General features: G+C 45.9%; 1 protein-coding gene across 1 annotated transcript in view; it reads right to left on the bottom strand.

Annotated features, from left to right (window-relative positions):
- AACS (acetoacetyl-CoA synthetase) overlaps nt 1-24,408 on the bottom strand; it is a 41,568-nt gene extending 17,160 nt beyond the window's left edge. Inside the window, exons 1-9 of the mRNA XM_039357306.1 lie at nt 24,148-24,408; nt 20,004-20,107; nt 16,474-16,594; nt 15,045-15,158; nt 10,225-10,322; nt 7,550-7,664; nt 6,133-6,214; nt 4,227-4,374; nt 3,026-3,106 (exon numbers count right to left, since the gene is read on the bottom strand). Of these exons, the coding sequence (XP_039213240.1) occupies nt 3,026-3,106; nt 4,227-4,374; nt 6,133-6,214; nt 7,550-7,664; nt 10,225-10,322; nt 15,045-15,158; nt 16,474-16,594; nt 20,004-20,107; nt 24,148-24,265 (981 nt within the window). The 5' untranslated portion in view covers nt 24,266-24,408. The remainder of the gene's footprint in view (nt 1-3,025; nt 3,107-4,226; nt 4,375-6,132; nt 6,215-7,549; nt 7,665-10,224; nt 10,323-15,044; nt 15,159-16,473; nt 16,595-20,003; nt 20,108-24,147) is intronic.
- Nucleotides 24,409-27,693: the final 3,285 nt, after the last annotated feature.

Genomic DNA, 27,693 nt, shown 5'->3' with positions numbered 1-27,693 from the left:
GCCATCTGAATCTTCCAGAAGTATCCTCTGGGAAGCTCCCATGCTTTTATACACACGTGCGGATGATCTGAGAATTTTAGGGGTTATAAACGTAGTCAAAAAAAATTGGATCAGGGTAGACAATCATACAGGTAGTCCTTGACAATTGAGCCCCAAGGTTTTTGCTGCTAAGCAACACAGCTGTTAAGTACCGCTTTATAAAACCCTAGTGGGGCCACACCTGGAATACTGCAACCAATTTTGATCACCATATTACAAAAAAGATGTTGAGACTTTGAAAAAAAATTCAGAGAAGAGCAATTAAGATGATCCAAGGCCTGGAGACTAAAACATACGAAGGACGGCTGCGGGACTTGGGTTTGGCTAGTATAAGGGTAGACAATGTTGGCTCTCTTATGACTCGTGGACTTCAACTCCCAGAATTCCTGAGCCAGCATGGCTCAGCTTGGAAACCTCTCCCTTTCCCCTCAGCGTGGCTGGCTCAGGAATTCTGGGAGTTGAAACCCACGAGTCATAAAAGAGCCAAGGTTGCCTACCCCTGGGCTAGTCTAAAGAAAAGAAGAAATAAGGGAGACATGATAGCTGTATGCCAGTATTTGAGGGGCTGCCACAAAGAAGAGGGGGCCAGATTGTTCTCCAAAGCACCAGAGGGCAGGACAAGGAACAATGGTTGGAAACTGATCAAAGAGAGAAACAACCTGGAATTAAGGAGAAACTTCCTAACAATGAGAACAATTAACCAATGGAACAGCTTGCCTCCAGAAAGTGTGGGCGCTCCATCACTGGAGGTTTTTAAGAAGAGACTGGACAGTCACTTATCTGAGATGGTATCGCCTGCTTGAGCAGGGGGCTGGACTAGAAGACCTCCAAAGTCCCTTCCAGTTCTATTCTATTCTATTCTATTCTATTCTATTCTATTCTATTCTACTCTACTCTACTCTACTCTACTCTACTCTATTCCTTATTCCAGTGGTGGCGAACCTATGGCACGGGTACCAGAGGCGGCACTCCGAACCCTCTCTGTAGGCACGCGCACTGTCACCCCAATCCTAGGCCTTCAGCTGGGTTTTATAAAACCTTTTCGCTTTAGGCCTCCACTGCCATGTGCAAAAAAAAAAAAAAACAAGTTCAATCAATCAGTCAATTTCAACTTCTCGCGGGAAAAAAAAAAGATCTTGCAAAGTTGGAATTGATTGATTGAACTTTTTAGTCCCACCAAGTCTGCCGTTACCACCGCAGCCACGTCCACCCAATGGGCCACACCCACCCAATGGGCCACACCCACCCGGCACTTGACGATGCATAAGTGGGTTTTGGGTTGCAGTTTGGGCACTCGCTCTCTAAAAGGTTCGCCATCACTGCCTTATTCTATTCTATTCTTATTCTATTCCCAGAGGACTACCAACAAAATCAAGGAGAGAAACAGGATTTGCTTAATGACTGAGTGACTTCGCTTAATGACTGTAGCAAAAAAAAAAGATCATACAATCAGGCACGACTCACTTAAGGAGCACCTTGCTTAGTGTCAGACATTCCGGTCCCAACTGTGAATTATAGACCAAGGACTACCTGCAGCCTGTATAATACTCACTTGTAAGACCATCCATGGATAAACAAACAATTTTAAACCCAAATACCATGACGCTTCTGCCACCTGCAGTTAAGCCAATTGTGAAAATAACAACATGCAAACATCTCAAGAGCGGGCTTATCCACAGATGGGCTTATCCGCAAGCATATGCAGTAATTGATTTTGATCTGCATTTAATCTTGGGCTAAGCTAATTGGGTCTCCTCGGAGGACGAGGCAAATTCTCTTGAAGACGGGGAACACGCCAAGGCAGCGCATCCGGGCGCCTCAAAAGCATGCCCTGTTAGAAGACTTCCAACAACTTAACGTTTGCTTTCATGGAAGGAAAGAGTCAACGTAACAACATCGATAGACGATGCAAAAGAGACAATCAACCAGGCCAAAAAAGAAAGAAACAAACAAACAAAAAACAGCATCTCTCCACCAGCCATAAGCACCCAGATCAGCATAGATTAACTCCAAGGTCACCTTCAGACCAGCAATGAAGTAAGCAATTATATCCCAATCAGGAAATTGCCCAAAAGCCATTAGTAAACAGCCCAACCAAAGAATCCCTAAGACCACCTCCCACCCAGACAGGAAAGACCCCAGAATATAAACCGACAGCAAACAGCACACTGTACTAGCATTGATGATGTTACCTAGTTGGGTGATGAAATGTCTAGAAGAAAACCACCAAGCTCAGACAGCATCAAGGACCCCACAGCCCTCCTCCTCTAGCTGCAATCCCACTCCCATCTAGCACTGATGACATTACCTAGCTGGGTAATAAAAGGTTTGCAAGAAAACCAGCAAGCTCAGAGAGCACCCTGGACCCCACAGTCCTTCCTTCCTTCCTTCCTTCCTTCCTTCCTTCCTTCCTTCCTTCCTTCCTTCCTTCCTTCCTCCCTCCCTCCCTAAATTCCACTTCCTTCTAGCACTGATGATGTTACCTAGTTAGGGTAATGAAACGTCTGCAAAAAAACAAGCAAGCTCAGAGAGCACCCAGGACCCCATAGTCCTTCCTTTCCTTTCCTTTCCTTTCCTTTCCTTTCCTTTCCTTTCCTTTCCTTTCCTCCTTCCTTCCTTTCTTCCTTCCTTTCCTCCCTCCCTCCCTAAATTCAATCCCTTCTAGTACTGATGATGTTTCCTAGTTTGGTAATGAAACGTCTGCAAGAAAATCTGCAAGCTCAGAGAGCACCCAGGACCCCATAGTCCTTCCTTCCTTCCTTCCTTCCTTCCTTCCTTCCTTCCTTCCTTCCTTCCTTCCTTCCTTCCTCCCTCCCTCCCTCCCTCCCTCCCTCCCTAAATTCAATCCCTTCTAGCACTGATGATGTTACCTAATTTGGTAATGAAACGTCTGCAAGAAAACCAGCAAGCTCAGAGAGCACCAAGGATCCCTCATGCCAACCCCGAGCTACGAATATTCTCCTTTATTAAAGAAAAAGTCACTTGCCGTGGTATAGTATATGATGACATCATTACTGCTCATGTTCCCGTGAAGAATATGTTCCTTCAGGTGCTGAATCAAAGTCCCCTATAGGGATAAAAATATATGTAAAAAAATAGGGAGGAGAGAGTTTAAATTGCATTAGAAAGCTAAAATGAAATTTTAGTTTAATTTAAATCTGAATTAGCAAAACGGAGTCAAGCACTCAAATAACTTGTTTGCATGCCAGAGAGTTCACAATGATTTGGGAGCATTAAACTGCAAATCCTGCAACGGCCACATAAGGGTTCACTTACACATATGGACAGAGAAATCAAATCGATCCATTTGAGGCTTCAATCCAGGGCAAACCACTTATTTTATTTATTTGTATCCCATTTTCATTATTTTCAGAAATAATTTGAGGCCGCGAACCTATCCCATACAACTTCCTCCTATTTCCTGCACACGATGACAAACTGGTGATTGGCCCAATGCCACCCAGCGGCTTTTATGGCTGAGGCAGGACTAGAACTCACAGTTACCTGGCAATTGGCCCAAAGTCACCCAACTGGCTTTTCTGACTAAGACAGAACTAGAACTCACTGCCTCCTGGTGATTAGTCCAAAGCCACCCAAATGGCTTTCATGGCTGAGGTAGGACTAGAATTCATGTCTCCCAGTGATTGGCTCAAAGTCACCCAGCTGGTTTACATGCCAAAGGTGGAACTAGAACTCACCGTCGCCTGGTGATTGGTCCAAAGTCACCCAGCTGGCTTTCATGACTAAGGCGGGACTAGAAGTCACCCTCTCCCGGTGATTGGTCCAAAGTCACCCAGTTGGCTTCCATTCCTAAGTCACCTAAGTTGGCTTTCATCACTAAGGCGGGACTAGAACTCACCCTCTCCTGGTGATTGGTCCAAAGTCACCCAGCTGGCTTTCATGACTAAGGCAGGACTAGAACTCACCTCTCCCAGCAACTGGCCCAAAGTCACCCAGTTGGCTTCCATTCCTATGGCAGAACTAGAACTCACCATCTCATGAACTAACCTTTTTTAAAACATTATTTTAAACTTAACATACAATTATTTGAATTTCTTCAATCTTACAAAAGCGAACGCACGTATCCTGATCACAGGCGTATCACGCTAACACGTGTCTTCTCCCATACGACCCACATCTGTGCATTTCCACGCCAGACGCGCCATAAATTAAAAAGGGAGACCCACCCCTGCAGAATGCACCATGCATTTCGGGGCTCCCGTCGTGCCGGAAGAGTACATGATAAAAAGCGGGTGGCTGAAGGGAAGCTGCTCAAACTCCAGCTGCGGTGCCTGGTCTCCCTGGCCCATTCCGAGAAAATCTTCTAAAAAGACGCTGAGTGAAAAAGGAAGGAAAAAGATAAAAAAAAAAAAAATCAGAATTCCGTATTATTAGGATTTTTTTTCTACGCAACCATCGGCACTGCAAAGCAGGATCAACCTCGGCAGTGATTCTCAACCTTTTTAATGCCGCGACCCCCCAACCGGTCGTAAGTCGAGGACTACTCAACCGGTCGTAAGTCGAGGACTACTCAACTGGTGCAGCGCCGTTGGCAGAATGGGACTTTTGGCGGGCTCAGCAGGGCAGAGACAGCCTGGACAATTCCTATTGGCTTTTGAAAGCCAATAGAATTAGACTCTATTCAAGAGAGTCTATTCTATTGGCTTTCAAAAGCCAATAGAATAAAAGGGAGCAGCACAGCTAAGGAAAAGGGGGGGAAAAATGGCGGACTGCGTTGTTTGGCGACCCCCGGGAAATGGTCGTTCACCCCCAAATGGGGTCCCGACCCACAGGTTGAGAACCACTGAACCTCGCGAACTAAAGACACCCAAAATAATACAGGTAAGTCCTTCACTTACGACCACAATTCTATGTTAAGATAGAAATATATGTTATTTTAGAACAAGTATTGTATATAAAACTTAGATGTATATGTAGAGATGAAGAATTGATTGTAAAAAGTGGAATAATCTGATAAGAACGTATATACTGGAATGTCACGTTAAATCCAACGTTTGTTTGTTTTGAAGTGTATTATAAATAAAATTTGTAAAAGAAAAAAAATTGAACTCAAAATGTATGTTGCTAAGCGAGAAATTTGTTAAGTGAGCTTTGCCCCATTTTACGTCATAAATATGAGTCGGTTGTCTAGTGTCATAAATATGAATCGGCTGCCTAGTGTCTGAATGTAAATCACGGGACCACGGAGATGCTACAATGGAGGTGTGAAAAACGGTTATTAATCCCTTTTTTCTAGTGTCGTTGTAACTTCAAAAACTCACTAAAGCAGTGGTTCTCAACCTGTGGGTCGGGACCCCATTTGGGGTCGAATGACCATTTCACGGGGGTCGCCAAACAACGCAGTCCGCCATTTTTTCCCCCTTTTCCTTAGCTGTGCTCCTCCCTTTTATTCTGTTGGCTTTGGAAAGCCAATAGAACAGGCTCTCTTGAATAGAGTCTAATTCTTTTGGCTTTCAAAAGCCAATAGGAATTGTCCAGGCTGTCTCTGCCCTGCTGAGCCCGCCAAAAGTCCCATTCTGCAAACGGTGCTGCACCAGTTGAGTAGTCCTCGACTTACGACCGGTTGAGTAGTCCTCGACTTACGACCGGTTGGGGGTCGCGGCATTAAAAAGGTTGAGAACCACTGCGATAAAGGAACTGTTTTATGTTGAGGACTGCCTGTCCGCTCATTTAGTGACCGTTTCAAAATTACAACGGCAAGCAGCTTTCAGACCGGTCCTCACCCTTACAACCGTCACAACATCTCGGTGGCCGCGGGATCAAAATTTGGGCGCCTGTATTTACGGCGGATGTCCTGGGGTCACGTGATCTCCATTTGGGACCTTCCCTGCCAGCTTCCAACAAGGAGGAAAGCCAACGGGGGGAGCCAGATTCGCTTAACGACCCTGGTTAAAAAAAACAGTCTTAAAATTGGGGGCGATCCACTTAACAACCGCCAAGGGAGATACCGGTCCCAATTGTGGTGGTAAGTCAAGGGCTACCTGTACTTTTGTGATAAGGTCACAGGAAGAGAGTCTTGCAAATCTGAAGGCATCTCAGCCAATTCCCATCACATCCTTCGAAGCTTCATACCTGTTTGGGATTCTGGAAATATCTATGGATTCTCTTGAAGAGACGTAGGGGATCACAACCACTTTTTTCAGATCCGGAAGGCCTAAAAGAAAAAAAAAAAAGGGTCAGAAACGCAAAGATGACCAAAGAGCAACAGCCCTTAGACTTGTATGCCGCTTCACAGTGCTTCACAGCCCGCTCTAAGCGGTTCACAGAGTCGGCCTGTTGCCCCCAACAATCTGGGTCCTCATTTTATCGACCTCGGAAGGGTGGAAAGTTGAGTCAACCCTGGCTTGGTCAGGATCGAACGGCTGGCAGTGGGCAGAATTAGCCTGCAATGCTGCATTCTAACCACTGTGCACCATGGATGGATGTATGGAAGGAAGGAAGGAAGGAAGGAAGGAAGGAAGGAAGGAAGGAAGGAAGGAAGGAAGGAAGGAAGGAAGGAAGGAAGGAAGGGGAAAGAGATGGGAGGGAAGGAGGGGAGAGAAAGGGAGGGAGGGACATAAGGAAGAAAGGAAGGAAGGGATGGGAGGGAGCAAGGAAGAGAGAGGGGGTAGGAAGGAAGGAAGGAAGGAAGGAAGGAAAAGGGAGGGAGAGAAGAGAAGAGAAGAGAAGAGAAGAGAAAGGGGGAGGAAGAAGGGAAGAAAAGGGAGGGAGGGAGGGAGGGAGAGAGGAAGGAAGGAAAGGGAAAGAGATGGGAGGGAGGGACATAAGGAAGAAAGGAAGGAAGGGATGGGAGGGAGCAAGGAAGAGAGAGGGGGTAGGAAGGAAGGAAGGAAGGAAAAGGGAGGGAGAGAAGAGAAGAGAAGAGAAAGGGGGAGGAAGAAGGGAAGAAAAGGGAGGGAGGGAGGGAGAGAGGAAGGAAGGAAAGGGAAAGAGATGGGAGGGAGGGACATAAGGAAGAAAGGAAGGAAGGGATGGGAGGGAGCAAGGAAGAGGGGGTAGAAAGGTAGGGGAAGGAAGGAAGGAAGGAAGGAAGGAAGGAAGGAAGGAAGGAAGGAAGGAAGGAAGGAAGGAAGGAAGGAAGGAAGGAAAAGGGAGGGAGAGAAGAGAAGAGAAGGGGAGGGAAGAGAAAGGAGGGAAGAAAAGGGAGGGAGGGAGGGAGGGAGGGAGGGAAGGAGGAAGGAACAATCGCACTAGCAATAGCCCTTAGACTTATATACCGCTTCACAGTGCTTTCCAACCCTCTCTAAGCAATTTACAGAGTCAGCCTCTTGCCCCCAACAACCTGGGTCCTCATTTGACCGACCTCGGAAGGACGGAAGGCTGAGCCAGTTAGGATCGAACTGCCGGCAACCGGCAGTCAGCAACATTAGCCTGCAGGACTGCCTTCCATCCACTGCACCACCACAGCTCTTTATGGCGCATTTCTTACGTCGCCTTCCGACAGGAGGGCGAGGAGCCCTTTTCAAGCATGAAACAGCCACTGACTCACCTTTGACCACCCTCTGCAGCTTGTCCAGGTGATTGTGCCGTTTCCCGTTGTAGACGACGGCTTCAACGGAGAAGATTAACTTGGGCTGAATTTGGGAGAACCGGTCCAGGACGCCCTGTGGGCAGACGGTGAGAGGGAAGCAGACCTTAGCAGAGACTTCAACCAATGTGGATGGAAAGGTTGGCTTTTAGTTACAGGCGGTCCTCAACTTATTCATTTAGCGACCGAAATGACAACAGCACTGAAAAAAAGCAACTGACGACCATGGTTCACGCTTACGACCTTTCTAGCCTCCCCAGCTGCATGGCAACTGGTTCGTACTTACGACCGCTGCTGTGTCCCCAGGTCATGTGATCAACTTCCGGCCAGCAAACTCGGCTGGGAAGCCGTGATTCACTTAGCAACCGGGTTACCAAGTCCTCAGCTGCAATGACTCATTTCACAACGGTGGCAAGAAAGGTCGTAAAATGAGGCAAAACTCGCTTAAAACAAATGTCTCCCTTCGCGACAAAACCCGGGGGGGGGGCCGTTGTGGTCATTAAGTTGAAGACTACCTATGTTTATTGGGTTTTTTTTTAAGAGCCTTTGCCATCTCAGCAAATGATTCTGTGCAGAATCAATTTTCTCCAGGTTGTCCTAGCTCCAGGTGGACCATAACATCTCTAGCCAACCCCTTCCGTGCAGAAGAGATCTCTCAGAGGTCCAAGACAAAGGCAATTTACTAGAATAGAATCGAGCTTGAAGTAAAGCTTGAATAGAATAGAATAGAATAGAGTAGAGTAGAGTAGAGTAGAATAGAATAGAATAGAATAGAATAGAATAGAATAGAATAGAATAGAATAGAATAGAGAAAGGAATAGAATAGAATAGAGAAAGGAATAGAATAGAATAGAATAGAATAGAATAGAATAGAATAGAATAGAATAGAATAAAGTAGAGTAGAGTAGAGTAGAATAGAATAGAATAGAATAGAATAGAATAGAGAAAGGAATAGAATAGAATAGAATAGAATAGAATAGAATAGAATAGAATAGAATAGAATAGAATAGAATAGAATATGTAATGGATAGAATATAGAAAATAGAGTAGAGTAGAGTATAGTAGAGTAGAGTAGAGTAGAGTAGAGTAGATAGAATAGAATAGAATAGAATAGAATAGAATAGAATAGAATAGAGAGTAGAGTAGAATAGAATAGAATAGAATAGAATAGAGAAAGGAATAGAATAGAATAGAATAGAATAGAATAGAGTAGAGTAGAGTAGAGTAGAGTAGAGTAGAGTAGAATAGAATAGAATAGAATAGAATAAAGGAATAGAATAGAATAGAATAGAATAGAATAGAATAACAGAGTTGGAAGGGACCTTGTAGGTCATCTAGTCCAACCCCTCCTGCCCAAGCACAAGACCCTACACCATTTCTGACAGATGGCAAACCAGTCTCTTCTTGAAAGCCTCCAGTGAAGAAGCACCAACATCTGAAGGCAGCCTTCAGATTGATTAGATAAATAAAATAGAATAGAGCTGGAAGGGACCTTGGAGGTCTTCTAGTCCAGCCCCCGCTCGAGCAGGAGAACCTACACCATCTCAGACAAGTGACTGTCTAGTCTCTTCTTTAAAATCTCCAGTGATGGAGCGCTCACGATTCCTGTTCCACTGGTTAATTGTCCTCACTGATAGGAAGTTTCTCCTTAATTCCAGGTTGCTTCTCTCTTTGGTCAGTTTCCAGCCATTGTTTCTTGTCCTGCCTTCTGGTGCTTTGGTGAACAACCTGACCTGCCTTGTGGCAGTCCCTCAGATAATGGAACACTGCTGTCATGTCACCCATTTCTTCTTTTCTTTAGACTAGCCAAACCCAAGTCCCGCAGCCGTTCTTTGTATATTTTAGTCTCCAGGCCTTGGATCAACTTAGTTGCTCTTCTCTGATTTTTTTCCAACGTCTCAACATCTTTCTTCTGATATGGTGACCAAAATTGTATTCCAGGTGTGGTCTCTCTAGGGTTTTATAAAGTGGTACTAATACCTTGCATGATCTTGATTCTATGCCTCTGTTTATGCAACCCAGGATTGTATTAGCCTTTTTGGCTGCTGCTGCACATGGCTGGATCATGGTCAACTATCATCCACTAGGACTCCAAGGTCCCTCTCAGCGTTGCTGTTTTTAAGCCAGGTCTCACCCAACCTGTACTTGTACCTTTGATTCCTTGGATGTAATTCCTTCTTGCATCCAGAGATGGAGATTTAATTTACTCAGACAAGCCAGGTTCACCACCACTATACTAAGGCTTTATAGCGTGTTATCAGTACCTCACACGATCTTGATTGAATCCCTCTGTTAATGTAACTTAGGATTGTGTTGCCTTTCTTGGCTGCCATTGCACAATATTGGCTCATATTTAATTGACTGTCCACTAACACTCACAAGATCCCTCTCACAGTTGCTGCTACTAAGCCTGCTTTCAACCAGTCTATATGTGCACTTTTGGTTTTTTTCTTGCCTAAGTGCGAAACTTTACTTTTCTCTGCCGTGAATTTCATTTTGTTAGATAAGGTTTCAGCATCATTGTAAACTTCGGTTGTTAAATGAATGGCCGTAAGCCGAGGACTACTGGCATTGCTTTGCGCCAACGGAAAGTGCAAATGCAGGAGGAGGGTTTGAGAGGGAGGGGAGCCACTCACATTGATGCCAAAATCCGGCGACGTCGCGCTCCAGATGGCCCCGATGCTGGCAGCGGCTAGCATGGCCTCCACCACGTGGATGCTGTTGGGCAGGTAACCTGGAAGAGGAATGGATGAAGGATGGATCGTTAGAGCAGAACTACTAGATTCTGTAACAGTTTTGGTCCTTATGTAGCCCTCTTGTAAATTCGCAGGATTTCTTTTTTTTCTTTTGGCAGGTATAAGTATACATTCGAACTAGACTGTGATGTTTCTTTGTGTCGTGTGTGTGTGTCGTGTGTGTGTGTGTGTGTGTGTGTGTGTATGGGGGCATATGCATAATGGTATTTTTTTGAGAGCTGAATGTAATGAAATTTCATTTTAAATGTATGCTGATTAGTGTACATTTAAAGTGACAATAAAGTTTTTATTGGATTTTACTCTATATGCTATATTCTATTCTACCCTATTCTATATTCTGTTCTACTCTATTCTGTATTCTATTCTACTATTCTATATTCTATTTTACTCTATTCTATATTCTATTCTACTCTATTCTTTTATTCTACTCTATTCTATATTCTATTCTACTCTATTATTCTACTCTATTCTATATTCTATTCTATTCCATATTTTACTCTATATTCTATTCTATTCTATATTGTATTCTACTCTATCCTATTCCATATTCTATTCTACTCTATCTTATTTTATTCTACTCTATTCTATGTTCTATTCTATATTCTATTCCATTCCACTGTATGTTCTACATTCTATTCTACTATATTCTATATTCTATTCTATTCTCAATAAAGATTTTATTCTATTCTATTCTATTTTACATTCTATTCTATTCTATTCTATTCTATTCTATTCTATTCTATTCTATTCTATTCTATTCTATTCTATTCCTATTCCTATTCCATTCATTCTATTTCTATTTCATTCTATTTCTATTCTATTCTCCCACTTAGGCCAACAAGTCATCAAGAAAGTCAAAGTTGCATCAGATCAGTTGCCCCAGAGCCGCCCCTGATGCCTCCCACCTGCCAGGTCTAAATTGCCAACTCTCCCAACAGGTGACACAACCCAGTTGAATTGCCCAAAGCAAGAGCTTGCACAATCCCAAACCATGTCTGAGGAGAGGAAGGGGAAGCCCCACGCCCTCCTCTTTGAAAGCCCACCCACCCATCCGGCTACAAGGAAGAAGATCCTGCATCCAGCTAAGTCCCTCAAGACCCGGGCTGGATCCCTCGAGGGAGCACCATCGAGGTGCAAAGGAGAGGAATGGTTGCAGACACCCAGCCCCGAACGGGTCCTTCAGGCTCGGTGGCAGATTTTGAAACCCGATGGGAATCTGAATCTTGCCTCCTGACTAGGCCAAGATCAGGCTTGGCTGGTTGGAGCCACAAAACCAAGATCGGTTGTGTAAGTCACAACGAGGAGCTTGATAATCCTGCTCAGCCCAGGACAGAAAGATCATGCTATGGTTTACAGCAGGGGTAGTCAACCTTGGCTCTTTTATGACTCGTGGACTTCAACTCCCAGAATTCCTGAGCCAGCCATGCTGAGGGGAAAGGGAGAGGTTTCCAAGCTGAGCCATGCCGGCTCAGGAATTCTGGGAGTTGAAGTCCACGAGTCATAAAGCGGCCTAGGCCTAGGCCAGAGGTAGGCAACCTTGGCTCTTTTATGACTCGTGGACTTCAACTCCCAGAATTCCTGAGCCAGCCATGCTGAGGGGAAAGGGAGAGGTTTCCAAGCTGAGCCATGCTGGCCCAGGAATTCTGGGAGTTGAAGTCCACAAGCCATGAGGGGGCCATAGTTCCTCCATGCTGGCTCAGGAATTCTGGGAGTTGAAGTCCACGAGTCATAAAAGAGCCAAGGTTGACTATCCCTGGTTTATAGGTAATCCTCGAATTAACGGCCATAATCGGGACCAGCATTTCCATTCCTAACCAAAGTGGTTCTTGAATGAGTCGAATCAGAGATTGTGACCTTCCCCCCCCCGTAGCCAAGCCAATCATTGCAGTCGTTAAGCGAATGGTATGGCCATTAAATGAGTCCATCTTCCGCCATTGAGTTTGCTTGGGGGAAGGTCACAAAACGGCGATCACGTGACCCCTGGGATGCTGCAACGGTCGTAAGTGTGAAGCAGTGGCCACGTGCCCGGATTCAGACCAGGGCACCCCATAGACGCTGTAACCGCTGTGAGAGTAGTAGTTGTGACTCACTTTCTTCGGCGTTGTTGCAACTTTGAGCAGTCACTAAAGGAGGGGTCTTAAAGCAAGGACCACCTCTAACACACACCACTCCAAATTCAGTGGAAAAACTAACTCCACTTCTAACCTAATTGTCAACGCGGCTAACATTGGATGTTCTTTCTTTGACAACATATGGAGATGCAGCCTTTTTCGTCCTTAAGCTTTACTCTTAGAGTTAGATGATACTGGGGGAGGAGGAGGAATGTGATGGGAGTTAATTAGACAGAACAATATTGTAATAGTGTGTGAATTCAGGGCTTTTGAAATAAGAGATAAGGAATGGCGGGCTGGAGAACAGGAGGGAAAGCCTGCATTTCAAACTAATTGGAGAAGGTGATTTATGACAGGTGGGAATTGTGTTTGATACTATGTGCTAAGGGGAGGGGAATCCAGATTTTGGCTTCAACTATGTTAGTGCTGAAGCTTTGTTACTCCAATAAAGATTCTTTAAGGTAAACAATGCCTTTGAAGAGTTTCATCTGTCGGAACCATAACACTAACTTTGGAAGCATCTCAACCCAAAGGCTGGAGGAGGACTAGGCAGAAATATGGATTAAGTTGCCACTTATTTACTTTTTTTTGGCACACAACTCCCAATAGGGAGCCAAGTTCCAGGCCTCACCTAGACACATACATACACACACACACTCCAGTTACTCAAGACCTTCTCCAAGGGGAAAACCCAATGCAAACCGATGCAATGTCAATTGCCGCATTGCAACACAAGGGACGATGGAGCAAGAGACCCAATTGCAGGTCAACAGCGAGACATGAGCTGCCAATGTTGACCCTGAGGGCAGAAGAGGTCAAATGGAGCCCTGTGGTTTGTGCAAGAGATCTAGGTCTTCCTAGCCTGAAAGGGTGTTGGAGAGCAACATGGCAGGTAATTTTCCTCCAATGAGGTCCTTGGTGCTCCCTGAGCTTGGTGGTTTACCTGCAGACATTTCATTACCCAACTAGGTGACCATCAGTGCTAGAAGGGAGAGGAGTTTGGGAGGAGGAGGAGGAGGTGGAAGAGGTAATTGTGGGGTCCTTGGTGCTCTCTGAACTTGATTGTTTTCTTGAAGACTTTTCATGATCCAACTAGTGAATGGCATCAGTGCTAGAAGGGACAGGTGTTTGTGGTGGTGGTGGAGGAGGAGGAGTAGGAGGAGGAGGAGGAGGAGGAGGAAGAGGAGGAGGAGGAGGAGGAGGAGGAAGAAGAAGAATGTGGGGTCTTTGGTGGTCTCTGAGCTCGGCTGTTTTCTTGCAGACATTTCATGACCCAACTAGGAAACATCCCCAGTGTTAGAAGGGAGTACAGTTTGTGGAGAGGAGGAGGAGGAGGTGGTGGTGGTTGTGGGGTCCTTGGTGCTGTGTGAGCTTGGCTGTTTTCTTGCAGACGTTTCATGAGCTATCTAGGGAACATCATCAGTGCATGGTTACCTAGTTCGGCTATGAAATGACTGCAAGAAAACCACGAAGCTCAAGGAGCACCAAGGACCCCATAGTCCTCCTCCTCCTTGCAAATCCCACTCCCTTCTATCACTGCTGATGTTACCTAAATGGGTCATGAAATGTCTGCAAGAAAACCAGCACACTCAGAGACCACTGAGGACCCCACAGTTCAACCCTGAGCTAAGATTATCTTCTAATTTCCTTCCTTTTCTTCTTCCATTCTGGACATCAGAAGCCCTCAGCTCCACCTCCAGCCCAAACACAGATTCCCAAGACCCTTTTAGAAGTTACAAATGTGTGGAAACATAAACATAAGCCCCCCACACACACACACACACAAACACACTCAGCAAAGTCTCCCATACTTCAAGGGGATTCCACTTGGTTAAACGAGACCCCTGTTTTTCACCTGTTATTTATTAGGTTTTTGTTGTTTTTTTTTGTTTTCAATAACCTGTCAATTTTTTGGTGTCCCATCTCGGCAACGCTTGGCTAAAAATCACCCAACCTGTTCTTTCCTGAACCTATTCCAGTGGTGGCAAACCTATGGCATGCGTGCCAGAGGGGGCACTCGGAGCCCTCTCCGCGGGCACGCACGCCTCGTTCTTTGGCTACGTTTTTGCAGGAAAAAGCCCCTTCCTAGCCAAAACAAACCTCCGGAGTGAGCACGCTGTTTCCAGCTTTGAATTATATCAAATCTGACACCAGAAACAGACTTAACAGATGACCTGAGTGCTGCCTGTGTTGCTTTCAAATTTACAAAGTATAAGCCAAGGTTAGACAAATGATCAGCCTGTATACAACAGCAAAAATCACATTAATTGTTCAAAAGCATGGCAAATGCAAACGTTCACCTTTCAGTAAAACGTTGTTTGTATCATTGAAAGCTTTGTCACTGTGTTTTTCTTTTAAGACAATGTGCGAGTTGTTTTTGCTAAACTAAAACCTCAGTATTCAGATTAAATGGCCGATAAATAAGTGGGTTTTGGGGTGGCAGTTTGGGCACTCGGTCTCTAAAAGGTTCGCCATCACTGACCTATTCCGTGCATTCCTTTCTGCAGAGTTTCTTAAGGCGGTTAAGAGTTGAGGTCTGCATATCCTGGTTGAAAGAAGAATTGCTGGAAGGAGAAAAACTGGACTCACCCACCACCCTGTCTCCGGGCTGCACTCCCAGCTTCCTCATGGCCGCAGCGTAGAAAGCCACCTGGTGCCTCAAGTCATCAAAGGTCACTTTTTCTATCTCTTCCTTCCCTTCCCCTAAGGGAACAAGATCAGATCCGGTTGCAGGTTTGCAGCAGGAAGTCAAAAACAAATAATGTATTAACCTTCGAAGAAATTAGCACAGTGGTTCTCAACCTTTTTAATACCGCGACCCCGAACCGGTCGTAAGTCGAGGACTACTCAACTGGTGCAGCACCGTTTGCAGAATGGGACTTTTGGCGGGCTCAGCAGGGCAGAGACAGCCTGGACAATTCCTATTGGCTTTTGAAAGCCAACAGAATTAGACTCTATTCAAGAGAGTCTCTTCTATGGGCTTTCAAAAGCCAATAGAATAAAAGTAGCACAGCTAAGGAAAAGGGGAAAAAAAATGGCGGACTGCATTGTTTGGCAACCCCTGTGAAATGGTCATTTGACCCCAAATGGGGTCCCGACCCACAGGTTGAGAACCACTGAATTAGCAAGCTCAAAAGGCAGAGATGCGGTCCAGCCAACTAGCTGCTGGATGCACAAACCCATAATCTTCTACACAGGCATCCCAAAACCATTGTTTCTCTCCTACACACACACAACCCAAGTGCTCCTTGTGAGAAAGAGAGTCCCAAATCTTCAAATTTAATCCAGGGTGTTTCCCCACCCTCCACCCACCACCCAGGTTCCAGAAATAAATTACTAGGGCAAGCACAGGCTATGTTCCCGATTGTTCTTGCGCATCATTGCTAAGTCAACACAATTTGCAAAAAATATTCGGCTGAAGGAGGCGAGGCAGAGGGGGGGGTCTCGCCGGGACTTAAAAGGGGTTTTTTAGCAGCTTGGAGAAAATCCAGGTGTGCAAAAGAAATGAATGTAAGATGCACAAACAGTGCAGTATGTCTGCAGTGGTACTTGCGAAGGTTTAGGGCAATTATGGATGTAGGGAAGAAGTTGCCTTCTGCAACTCCATCTGCCAAGGGAAAGAGCAGAGACGGAATCTAGGAAAAAAAAACCAGAAAAAAGACACACACACACACACACATACACACACAACTCCAGCACCCACAACGTCGAGAGGTTTTTGGGAGACATGAAGTATTCCTGCAACCTCTAATAAAAGAGCCACTGGATTGGGTGGAGGAATGCTAAAGAAAGGTTTAAAAAAAAAAAAAAGAGGCAGGGATGGGAGACCACATGGAAATCCCGCCCTGTAAACCAGAGTGGGCGGGGACCCTAAAAGATAACGCTGGGAAATTATTCCCACTAAGATGATAATGAAGATGAAGAGGAGAAAAAGAGAAAGAGAGAGAGAGAGAGAGAGAGAGAGAGATCTGAACAGTCGTGGATCCAGTGATCACGAAGATTCACACGGGGGACTTACGTGCGGCATAGAGGGCGATTTTGTCGTTCTCTTCATGCTTCAGGAGGTTTTCGGCGTAGTTTAGACGGCTGCCTTTAAACCATTCAGGAACATCTGTGATGCCCTTGGAGGGATCAATCACCTGGTGGAGACACATCAAGCATCCTTAACAGAAGACTTTGCAGTCAGGTAAGGCAGAGGTCCCCAACCTATGCACCGTGGCCTCTTGGCCAGCAGGCCACGTTCAGTGGCGTTCATGCACGTGGTCACCCCTTGCCCTTGCGCTGGTGCTAAACGAGCACCGGCACTACTTGAGGCGTGAGCCTCGCCAGCGCTAGCAGCCCCATTTGCAGAGCGTGTGTGCTCACGGCTCCATTCGCGCACACGCAGCCCCATTTGTGTATGTGTGCATGCGCGCATAAAGGTGCGTGTCCCTCCTTTTCCCACCGGGTGACCCCTGATGTAAGGGCACAAAGGATCAATATTAGGAGGGTCTTTCTCTGCCCCTTCTCGCCATCTTGGGGGGGGGCTCCATTACGCTCAGCTAGAAGGGTGCATTTTCCCCCCCCTGGGGAAAAAACAGGATCAGACTGGGTTACTACCGGGATGGGGCACCACCAGGAAATCCAACCGGATGGGCACATTGAAAAAAAAAAGGTGCTTTGGAAGAAGGCATTAGCTGCCTTCTGCTAAGAAGACTACAGATAATCCCCAATGAACGACAGTTTGTTTAGCGACTGTTTGAAGTTATGACAGCAGTAAAAAAAAGTAGCTTGCAGCATTTCCCCAGTCACATGATAAAATTTGACAATTGTCACACATTTACGACGGCCACAGTGTCCTGTAACTGCCCTTTGTGGCCTCCCCAGCTGGCTTCTGGCACGCAAAATCAGTGGGGAAGGTTGCAAATTGCAGATATGTGATGCCTCACTTAACAACCATGGGGCTTCATTTTAATGACCAGGGCAAAAAAAAGGTCATAAAATCCAGCAGGGTCACGTGATGTGTCATGTAACCCCCACACCACTTAACAATGAATTTTTCCAGTTTTTACTGTGGCCGTAAATTGGGGGGCTATTTGTAGAGAGCTTTCCAATTTTAGCTGAGCTGGAAAAAAGCCAATTAAGATCCACCCTGTTCATGTATGAGTGGGAGACTTTTAGGAAAATCCCTCCCCCCCCAGACCAGATTGGAAATCTGAAGACCTTCTGGCCGAAGGCCACGCCAATCCAACACTCCCACCCAGGGCCGAAAACACAACTTTCATCCCACCAATGTCAGCAGAGCTTGACTCAAAGTCAACTTTGTAAAGACCTTTTGTCAAGGTTCCGATTAACAAACCCAACCAAGCAAACACCCAATCCCTTAATGTAAAACTTTATTGAATACATCATTTCGGCACATGTGAAAGCAACACCAGCTTTGGCAAGACCCCTCCCAAATCCCTGTAGTAAAAGCCTAGAATTCTCCCTCCTGATCAGGTCATGTTGCCCAATTAGGTGGAAAAATATTGTTATGAGAAAGTGTCTCTGGGTCTGGGCAGACGCCTGTTGCACCGTCCTTGATTCTCATGGTCCGGCTTCTTGGTCTTTGAAGTCTGCATTGGCAGCTGAGGAGCAGTAATTGTCACACCAGCAAAAGCGTGCTTCGAAATTTGATGTCTTGTGGAACATATAAACATATGTGGTGGGATTGTGATAGCGTACAAAAGATATGGGACGTGGTGTTTAGGGAAATTAGAGAACCTTTGAAAGTAAATTTAGATAAGTCACCGAGGATTGCATTACTGTTACCGCTGGAAAAACAAGATATAAATGAAGCAAAAAAAAAAATGGAACTGATTGTAAATTTGATAATGGCAGCTAGATTAGGGATGGTTAAATATTGGAGATGGAACTGGGTTATTCAAAGAAATGGGTGGTATAATGAAATATGGAATATGGCAATAAATGATAAATTAATAACAGAAATTAAATTTAAAAAAGGGATGATTAAAGTAAATAATTATAATGAAATAGGGGAGGATTTTATAAAAACAGTCTTGATGGAAGACAAAGGGAATAAACCTACTCAAGAATATATATGCTGTTTTGGAGGGAATAAGGGCACAATTGAAATATATTGTATATTGTTAGTTGTTATAGGTAAAGGTAACAAAAATGGTCTCGGGGGGGTGCACTGTAATATTTGTATTTTGCATGCTGTTTTTTATTTAGACTTATATGTATTATGTTTGCATTATTTGTATTTGAATAAAATTTAAAAAAAAGAAAGGAAAATTGACACCTTGTTGGAGAATGACAGAACTTCCCCCAATGGAAAAATGGTTGAAAAGGCCAGGAAAATGGAGATTATTGACTTGCCCGATGATGGGAACGACCCCGTCGACCTCTGCTCACCGAAGCTGGAGAAGACCACTGATAATGAGGTGGACGGCGACATCCAGCATCTTCTGCGTGACTCAGTCCCCAATTAACCTGGATAATCAGTCCATCGAAAACAGCTGTGTCCCAATAGCTAAGGCAGGGGTAGGCAACCTTGGCTCTTTTGTGACTTGTGGACTTCAACTCTCAGAATTCCTGAGCCAGCATGGGGAAAACTTTGATCCCTTCATGACTGGTGGACTTCAACTCCCAGAATTCCTAAGCCAGCATGGCTCAGCATGGCAACCTCTCCCTTTCCCCTCAGCATGGCTGGCTCAGGAATTCTGGGAGTTGAAGTCCACGAGTCATAAAAGAGCCAAGGTTGCCTACCTCTGGCCTAGGCCTAGGCCTCTTTATGACTCGTGGACTTCAACTCCCAGAATCCCTGAGCCAGCATGGCTCAGCTTGGAAACCTCTCCCTGTCCCCTCAGCATGGCTGCCTGAGGAATTCTGGGAGTCATGAGGGGGCCCTAGGTCCCCCATGCTGGCTCAGGAATTCTGGGAGTTGAAGTCCACAAGTCATAAAAGAGCCAAGGTTACCTATCCTTTGTCTAAGGGGTTGCCACAAAGAAGAAGCAATCAAGCTGTTCCATTGGTTAATTGTCCTCACCGTTAGGAGAAACCTCCTGACAATCAACCAGAGGAACAGAAGTTGCCTTCAGACGTTGTGGGTGCTTCATCGCTGGAGGGTTTTAAGAAGAGCCTGGACAGTCACTTGCCTGAAATGGTATAGGGTTTCCTGCCTGAGCAGGGGGTTGGACTAGAAGACCTCCAAGGTCCCTTCCAGCTCTAATCTGATTCTGATTCAACCTGTTCTCCAAAGCGCCTGAAGGCAGGACAAGAAGCAACGGATGGAAACTAACCAAGGAGAGAAGCAACCTGGAACTAAGGGGAAATTTCAAGCTGTTCCACTGCTTAATTGTCCCGGTAGGAGAAACTTCCTAACAGTGAGAATAATTAATCAGTGGAACGACCTGCCTCCAGAAGCTGCGAATGCTCCAACCCTGGAAGTTTGAAGAAGAGATTGGACAACCATTTGTCTGAAATGGTAGAGGGTTTCCTGCCTGAGCAGGGGGTTGGACTAGAAGACCTCCAAGGTCCCTTCCAACACTCTCTCTGTCAGCTTACCTCATCATAAAGCCGAGAATAGGCGATCCCGCTGAATTTCCAAAACTCTGCCCAAAAATCCGAATAATGCTGTACCGACCACTGATACAACTCGCTGTAGTTGGCTGGAAGCAAAAACAAGAACTGCCGTTATTAAAACTTCTCCATAATGTTTTTTCCCTAGAAAAGACCAGTCAGTCAGTTGCCGAAACCGTCAGAATCCTTTCAACATCTCAGTTTAGGACTCTGCCATCTTTACTCCTTTTTCTTGAGCAAAGCAAATAAAGCTGTTCAAATCAAACCCTTTTACAAGTTTTTACTCTCATTTTGCTTCTGCGCAGCATCAGTTTCAAAAAAAAAAAAAAAAGAGCCACCTGTCCGGCCTGGAAAAAAAAATAAAATTATTGGTTGCCTTATTTGCTTTGTCTGCAACAAACAGCTTCACGAGCCCCTTTAATGCAAAGCTCATAAAATAAGATGAAATAAAATTTCTGGGGTTCGGCTAATGCTTCAAAGGAAGGAAGCCCCCCCCCCCAAAAAAAACCTTGGTGCTATTTCTCTCTTCCTGATTTAATGGGTCAGTTGATGTCTCTCCATCTTGGCTTCTGATGGGCCCCCCCCAGGCAAACAAACCCGGGTCTCTGAAATTACTAGAGCAAACAAAGATTGCTTCTGGTTATTTGCTCTCCTTTTATTGCCCTGGAGGAATAACAAGAAAGAGATGCATAACTGGCAAGTGGGAAAAAAAGGAGGGAGGGGATTATTTTAAAAAAAATGAAGCTCTAATTATCGCACAATGCTGAGGATAGCGCAAGACACCCCAATTCTATTCCTCTCCCCCTAAAGTTGTACAGGTAATTCTCGACTTACGACAGCTGAGCCCGACATAAGGCAGTGGCTATGTGAGTTCCCCCCACACACACAGTTGTTAAGTCAATCACTACAGTTATTAAGTCAGCAACACAGTTAAGTAAATCTGGCTTTCTCATCGATTTTGCTTGTCAGGTTGCAAAAAGCGATCACAGGATCCCTGGACACTTCAACCATCATAAATATAAGTCATAAACACGCCAAGCATCTGAATTGTTATCATGTGATCCCCCGGGAATGCTTGCAAAAGTTGTGTGAAAAAGCTCACAAGTCACTTTTTTTTTTTTTGTTAATGCTGTTGTAATTTCACACGATCCCTAAATGAAAGCTGTCAGTTGAGAACTACCTGTATAATCAGGTTTTGCCAAATCCGTATTTACTTTTCCAGATCCAGTGATTAGCCATGTTGTTTACTTAAAGAACAGAAGCCCGCAAAAAGAAGTTGCTTTGAAGCTAAACGCAGGGATGTTGTCTAATTAAACTAGATTTTATTTTCCAGCCTATCTCCCTTTATTTCAAAAACCTACACTCACAATCACACTTGTAAACTCGAGCAATAGCCGAGGGAAAAAAAATGCGAAAAGGAGATGCTTTGGCACATTTTATTTTTTAAAGCTAACACAATCTCTTTTAAAATTGCACACACACACAGCACAGAGGCCTTCCTTAATTGTCCTTCCCCCATCTAAGACATTTTGCATTTATTTTTTCACATCAAGAATAAAGAGAAAACATTTGCCCAGTTATTCTTCTATGGATAAACAGAAAGCCCAAATTAAATCCATGCAGCATGGCAAGGTGCTGTTGTGTATCACACCCCGCTGACACTTTAGGCCACAAATGGGGGGATCTGTAGTGTCCCAAATGACCAGAAGACCAAGCTGCAAGTCCCTAGTGCCTCTCCACATGGGAACTGTAGTACGTAAACCTGTGCAGGTGTTCTATTTTTGCTCAATAGAAAAAACTCAGCGGCCTAAAATTGTAAGAAACAAGAAATCCTGTAAAATGTTCCTTTTACAGCATACTGGCTCGGTTCCTAATAAAGAAAAACACCAGGCCTTGGCACACATAAAACAGACAACCCTGCTCTCTTTGGGGAACACACACAACTGCAATCACACACCGATTTCTTCTCTTTTCTACGGATTTCACCCTGCAGAGAAAAAGGCAAGACGAAGGGACCAGAAACCGGGCAGTTGATCCAAACTACATTGCGGAAAGACACCGCCAAGCCCAATTGAAAATGCTGATTTGTACAAACCTTGAGGGCTAGAGGCCCAGATTCTTGGGAATTAAAAAAAAAAAAAAACCAATGTATTTTCTCTGGAAGATGACACAAATCCACACGGGTCAGGGCTAAAATACAACATGATGGCTGCATTCTGGGGTCCTATTGGTTGCAAGGCGAAAACTGGGGTATTCAGACTGTGTCACCCAACAGTAAGAGGCCTCAAAGTCTTATTTATTTTATTATTTATTGAATGTTTTTCGCTATCCCGTCTCCCTTACAAGACGACTCTAGACAGCTTACAAGTTATAAAGCGAGGGGTCCTGGGTGCTCTCTGGGCTTGCTTGTTTTCTTGCAGACGTTTTATTACCTAACTAGGTGACATCATCAGTGCTAGAAGGGAGTGGAATTGAGGGAGGGGAGGAGAGGGAAGGGAGGACTATGGGGTTCTAGGTACTCTCTGAGCTTGCTGGTTTTCTTGCAGACGTTTCATTACTCAAACTAGATAACATCATCAGTGCTAGAAGGAAGTGGAATTTATGGAGGGGAGGGAGGGAGGGAGGGAGGAAGGAAGGAAGGAAGGAAGGAAGGAAGGAAGGAAGGAAGGGAGGGAGGGAGGGAGGAAGGAAGGACTGATCGGCTATGGGGTCCTTGGTGGTCTCTGAGCTTGCTGGTTTTCTAGCAGACATTTCATTACCCAACTAGGGAACATCATCAGTGGTAGAAGGGAGAAGAATTTATGGAGGGAGGGAGGGAGGGAGGGAGGAAGGGAGAGAGGGAGGGAGGGAGGAAGGAAGGAAGGAAGGAAGGAAGGAAGGAAGGAAGGAAGGAAGGAAGGAAGGAAGGAAGGAAGGCTGGACTATGGGGTCCTTGATGCTCTCTGAGCTTGCTGGTTTTCTTGCAGACGTTTCATTACCCAACTAGGGAACATCATCAGTGGTAGAAGGGAGTGGAATGTATGGAGGGGAGGGGACGAAGGAAGGACTATGGGGGTCCTAGGTTTCTCTGAGCTTGCTTGTTTTCTTGCAGACATTTCATTACCCAGCTAAGGTAACACCATCAGTGCTAGCAAGTTTACTAGCTTATCATCACTGATGCCGTTACCTGCTTTGTGTAATGAAACATCTGCAAGACAAGTTCAGAGAGCGCCAGGGACCCCCACCTCATTTCAACCCCGAGCTACCAATATTCTCCTTCGTTGGGAGTTATAAAGTCTTAAGGGACCCTCTCTGCTGGCAAGCACACCTGAAGACCCTCACCCAGGTAACCCTCCCGGCTTGCAAATCACGTCAGGATGGGTCTGGTGTGTTCCCCGACTGCTCCTGTGATTGCACAAAGGCTCGGATCTTGCATCAGCCGTTGTCGTGAGAAGCTACGGGCCTCGGGAAGGATAAAATATGTGGGTGGGATGCAGACTGGCTGGGCACATGCAAACATGCCCGACAGGTAAATTTAGAGGTTCTGTTGGACATGTTAGAGGAGGGAGATGAAATGTGGGGGGGGGGGAGGAATTTGGACCCGCTCCAACTGCTGGGACAGCAGAGGGTTCATTCACAAGCTAGACCCCACGCCCGGTGCCAAGCAGGTTAGCACAACAGAAGCCCCCTTGGACGAAGCTGCACTTCCCCGCCAGCGTCTGCTGCTGCAAGGTAGACTCCTTTGTCCTCTGGAGGCTCCACTCATCACGGCTGCCTACCTCCAAAACGCATCCAAAAAACAAGGATCAAATCATCACCCTCTTAGGGCAATCCATCTTTCCCTCCGCTGCAAAGCCAGGGACCCCACACCCAACAAGCCCCCGTCCCCATCAGCCCAGCAGAAGGACGGCGGGCCTCCAACCTGCGAAGGGCGCCCGGTTGCCGACCCAGGCAGCGCATCTTTGCCCATTGCAAAGGCGGGGCGCCCCGCGCAGCCTACCTTGCAGGGCCGTTGTGTGTGGGGGGGAGGGAACCCCAAGAGGGGAGGCGGTTCTGCCTCCTGGGAGGGAACTGGGGTGCAACGGGAAAGGGGACCCCGCAAATGGACGGCGCGTGGCTTTCCCGCCCGGCTTCCCCGCCAGGGACTCACCCAGGCGGATGCCGTAAGCCGCGGTGACCGCCGCCCTGAACCGGTCCATGCTGGTGTTGCGCTTGGAGTCCGGCTCCCACAGCCGCTGCGCTTCCATGATCTCCAGCCCCCCAGACATCGTCAAGCTTGGGCACAGCCCGGCTTCGCCTCCGCTGCCCTCCGCTTCGCTCCTAAGTGCGACCGCCTCGCCGGTCCGAGCAGGACTGCGGAGCTCCGCCTCCTGCCGGCGCCTTTTATAGGACGCGTCACCGCCTTCGCGCCACCCGGGTGACCTTCCGCCAGAGGGCGGAGCAAAACCAAACCAAAAAAAAAAAAAAAGAGTGCGCGGATCCAAAAAGCCGATTTTTGCAACGGGAGTGAGCGTGAACACGGGCGTGCAAAATCCCCCCCCACCATAAAACCCGCCAAGTGCAACTTGCCAAGCAGGCTGACGCGCGTGGGAATCCACACAACTCGGTTTTATGCATGTGTGGCTCCCTTTCTGGCTTTCCTCTAATTGCAGGTCGTGGGTTTTTTTTTTCCACGACAACTCTGCAAGGTAGGCCGGGATGAGGAATAGAGGTGGAATTGGAATCGGGTCGCGCAGGAAGCTCTCCGGAGACCAAAGAATAGAATAGAATAGAATAGAATAGAATAGAATAGAATAGAATAGAATAGAATGGAATGGAATGGAATGGAATGGAATGGAATGGAATGGAATGGAATAGGAATTTAGATAGAATAGAATAGAATAGACAGATTGTAGAATAGAATAGAATAGAATAGAATAGAATAGAATAGAATAGAATAGAATAGAAAATGGAAATAAATAGAATTAGAATTGAACTGGAAGGGATCTTGGAGGTCTTCTAGTCCAGCCCCCTGCTCAAGCAGGAGACCCTATACCAGGGGTAGGCAACCTTGGCTCTTTTATGACTTGTGGACTTCAACTCCCAGAATTCCTGAGCCAACATGGCTCAGCTTGGAAACCTCTCCCTTTCCCCTCAGCATGGCTGGCTCAGGAATTCTGGGAGTTGGTCCACGAGTCATAAAAGGGCCAAAGTTGCCTACCCCTGCTCTAGGTAGTCCTTGATTTGCAACAGTTCATTTAGTGACCGTTCATAGTTGCAACAGCATTGAGAAAAGGAACTTAAGACCATTTTTCACACTGTTGCAGCCTTCCTTTGGGTCACGTGATCAAAATTCAGACGCTTGGCAACTGACTCGTATTTACGATGGTTGCTGTGTCCCGGGAGGGTCACGTGATCCCCTTTTGCGACCTTCTGACAAGTAGTCAATGGGGAAGCTGGATTCACTTAACAACCGTGTTACTAACTTAACCACTGCAGTGATTCACTTAACAACCGTGGCAAGAAAGGTCGTTAAATGGGAAAAATTCATTTAGCAACTGTCTTGCTTAGCAATGGAAATTTTTGCCTCAGTTGTAATTATAAGTCAAGGACTACCTGTATGTATGTATGTATATATGTATGTATGTATGTAGAGGTGTGTGTTTGTGAGTGTGTGTGTGTGTGTGTGTGTGTGTGTAAAGAAAAAACATCACACTCAAACTCAGATTCTTTGCAAAAAAAACCCTCAATTCCCCCCCCCCAAAAAAATCCAATTAATCAGTTTTAAACCAAATTATGTTAACCTATTAATACATTCACTGTCGTGAAATGTTCAGGGAGAAAAAAACTTAGATTTGAAAATAAAATACATATTTTTTTTCTTTATTTTTTTTCCTTCCTACGTTTGTTCAGGTTTATCTTTTATTCCTGGGAGTCACCTGGGGCAGCCAACAAAGGTAATACATCAATTTTAAAAATAAAAACCTGTGGTAGCATTTGACATGTTTTAAAAAGAAAAGGCATCCCACCCAACTAAACTTAAATTCTGTGCAAATAATACTAATAATAATAACCCCTGGATTATATTTAAAAGAAAAAATAAATCAGTTTTAAACTCAGTTAGCTTTAGCTATTTCGTACATGCAATGTCATGTGATGTGCAGAAAAAAATAATAAAAAAAATGTGTAGCAACCCAGATAAGGGTCGAAAATCCCCCAATTGGGGTGCCAACCCCCAGGAGCTGGCACCTTCGGCGGCAGGGCGGATGGATCCATGGCATCAGCGCACCACATCCAGAATGCAGCCCCCCCATTGGTGGATCTGGGTCTGGCCCCACATCAGCCCAGAGTCTCCAGCATGGGCCAGCCAGCAAAACGATGGGAGGGCTGGAGCAGGCCGTGGCCCTCCTCACCCAATCAGGAGAAGACGTTTGCTGGCACTCGCTCCGGGAAGGCCAATGGGTGCCAGAGCTGGGAAGAGGCGTGCCCAATCATAGCTCAGCTTTAATGGTAAGGCGAAAAGGATCATTGATTGGTTTTGATTTGCACACTCAAGGGGGGGGGGAGAGGAGGATTTGGGGAGATGGTTGATTTTGATTTGCACACCCAGCCAAGGGGAAGAGGAAGGTTGATAGAACTGAAGTCATTTTGGTTTGCACACCCAGCCACAAGGAGGAGGATTTGGGAAACTGATTGACCTCGATTTGCACACCCAGCCACAGGGGGGAAGATCTGGGAAACTGATTGGTTTTGATTTGCACACCCAGCCTTGGGCAAGAGAATTTAAGAAATGCTTGGCCGGGTCTGGGGCTAAAAAAAAAAAAAAAAAGAGTTATCTTCAGTCAACAAGGTGTGTTTGCAATAATTTGGCCAGGAAGCTCAGGATGGGGTGAGTAGATGGACAAACCTGATTAGGTCAGGATTCCCTTTGACCCCGACTAGCCTTGATAGTTTGAACGTTGCTAAAAAAAGAAAGTTGGATGGGTGGATTTAGAAGGTGGGCCGAGGTGGGGCAGAGACAATGCAATGTTGACACAACTGAAGAGCTGAGCAGGCCACCAAAGGCGCTGAGTAGTCTTGGGTCACCTCCTGACTCCGTTGGGCAATTACACAATTGCACACAATTATGGATCTAAGCCGCTTTGGCAGCTTGAAGGGGGGGGGGTTCTGGCAATCAAAATCTACCCATCTTCAAGTTGCCAAGATTGAGAAATGCTGGTTTAAGGGGCTGGGCAAACTCAACCTTCATCTTTGCACCGATGTCGGTTCATTCAGTGCCAGGTTAAGCTGAATCTCCAGCAGAATTCTTTCCCCCTTTCTGATGGTGGTTAAAAGCCTAGATGGTCATTAACCTAGTTGGTTTGCCTAGGGTGGTTTGAAGAAGGAAGGAGGGAGGGAGAGAGGGAGGAAAGGAAGGAAGGAAGGAGGATGGGGAGGGAGATGGGAATGAAGGAGTGAGGGAGGGAAGGAGGAGATGGGAATGAGAGGAAGGAAGGAAGGAAGGAAGGAAGGAAGGAAGGAAGGAAGGAAGGAAGGAAGGAAGGAAGGAAGGAAGGAAGGAAGATGTGGGAAGAAGGAAGGAGAGGAAGGGAGGGAGGGAAGGAAGACGTAGGAAGAAGGGAAGAAGGAATATAGGGAGGATGGAAGAAAGGAATGAATATAGGAAGGAAGGAAGGAAGGAAGGAAGGAAGGAGGATGGAGAGGGAGGGGAATGAAA

The sequence above is a fragment of the Crotalus tigris genome, unplaced genomic scaffold (assembly GCF_016545835.1).
Source record: "Crotalus tigris isolate CLP2741 ecotype Arizona unplaced genomic scaffold, ASM1654583v1 scf7180000018891.247784533:1973344, whole genome shotgun sequence".
Lineage (NCBI taxonomy): Eukaryota > Metazoa > Chordata > Lepidosauria > Squamata > Viperidae > Crotalus > Crotalus tigris.
Note: the sequence above shows the minus strand (reverse complement) of the source record. Positions and strands in the feature narration are given on the sequence as shown.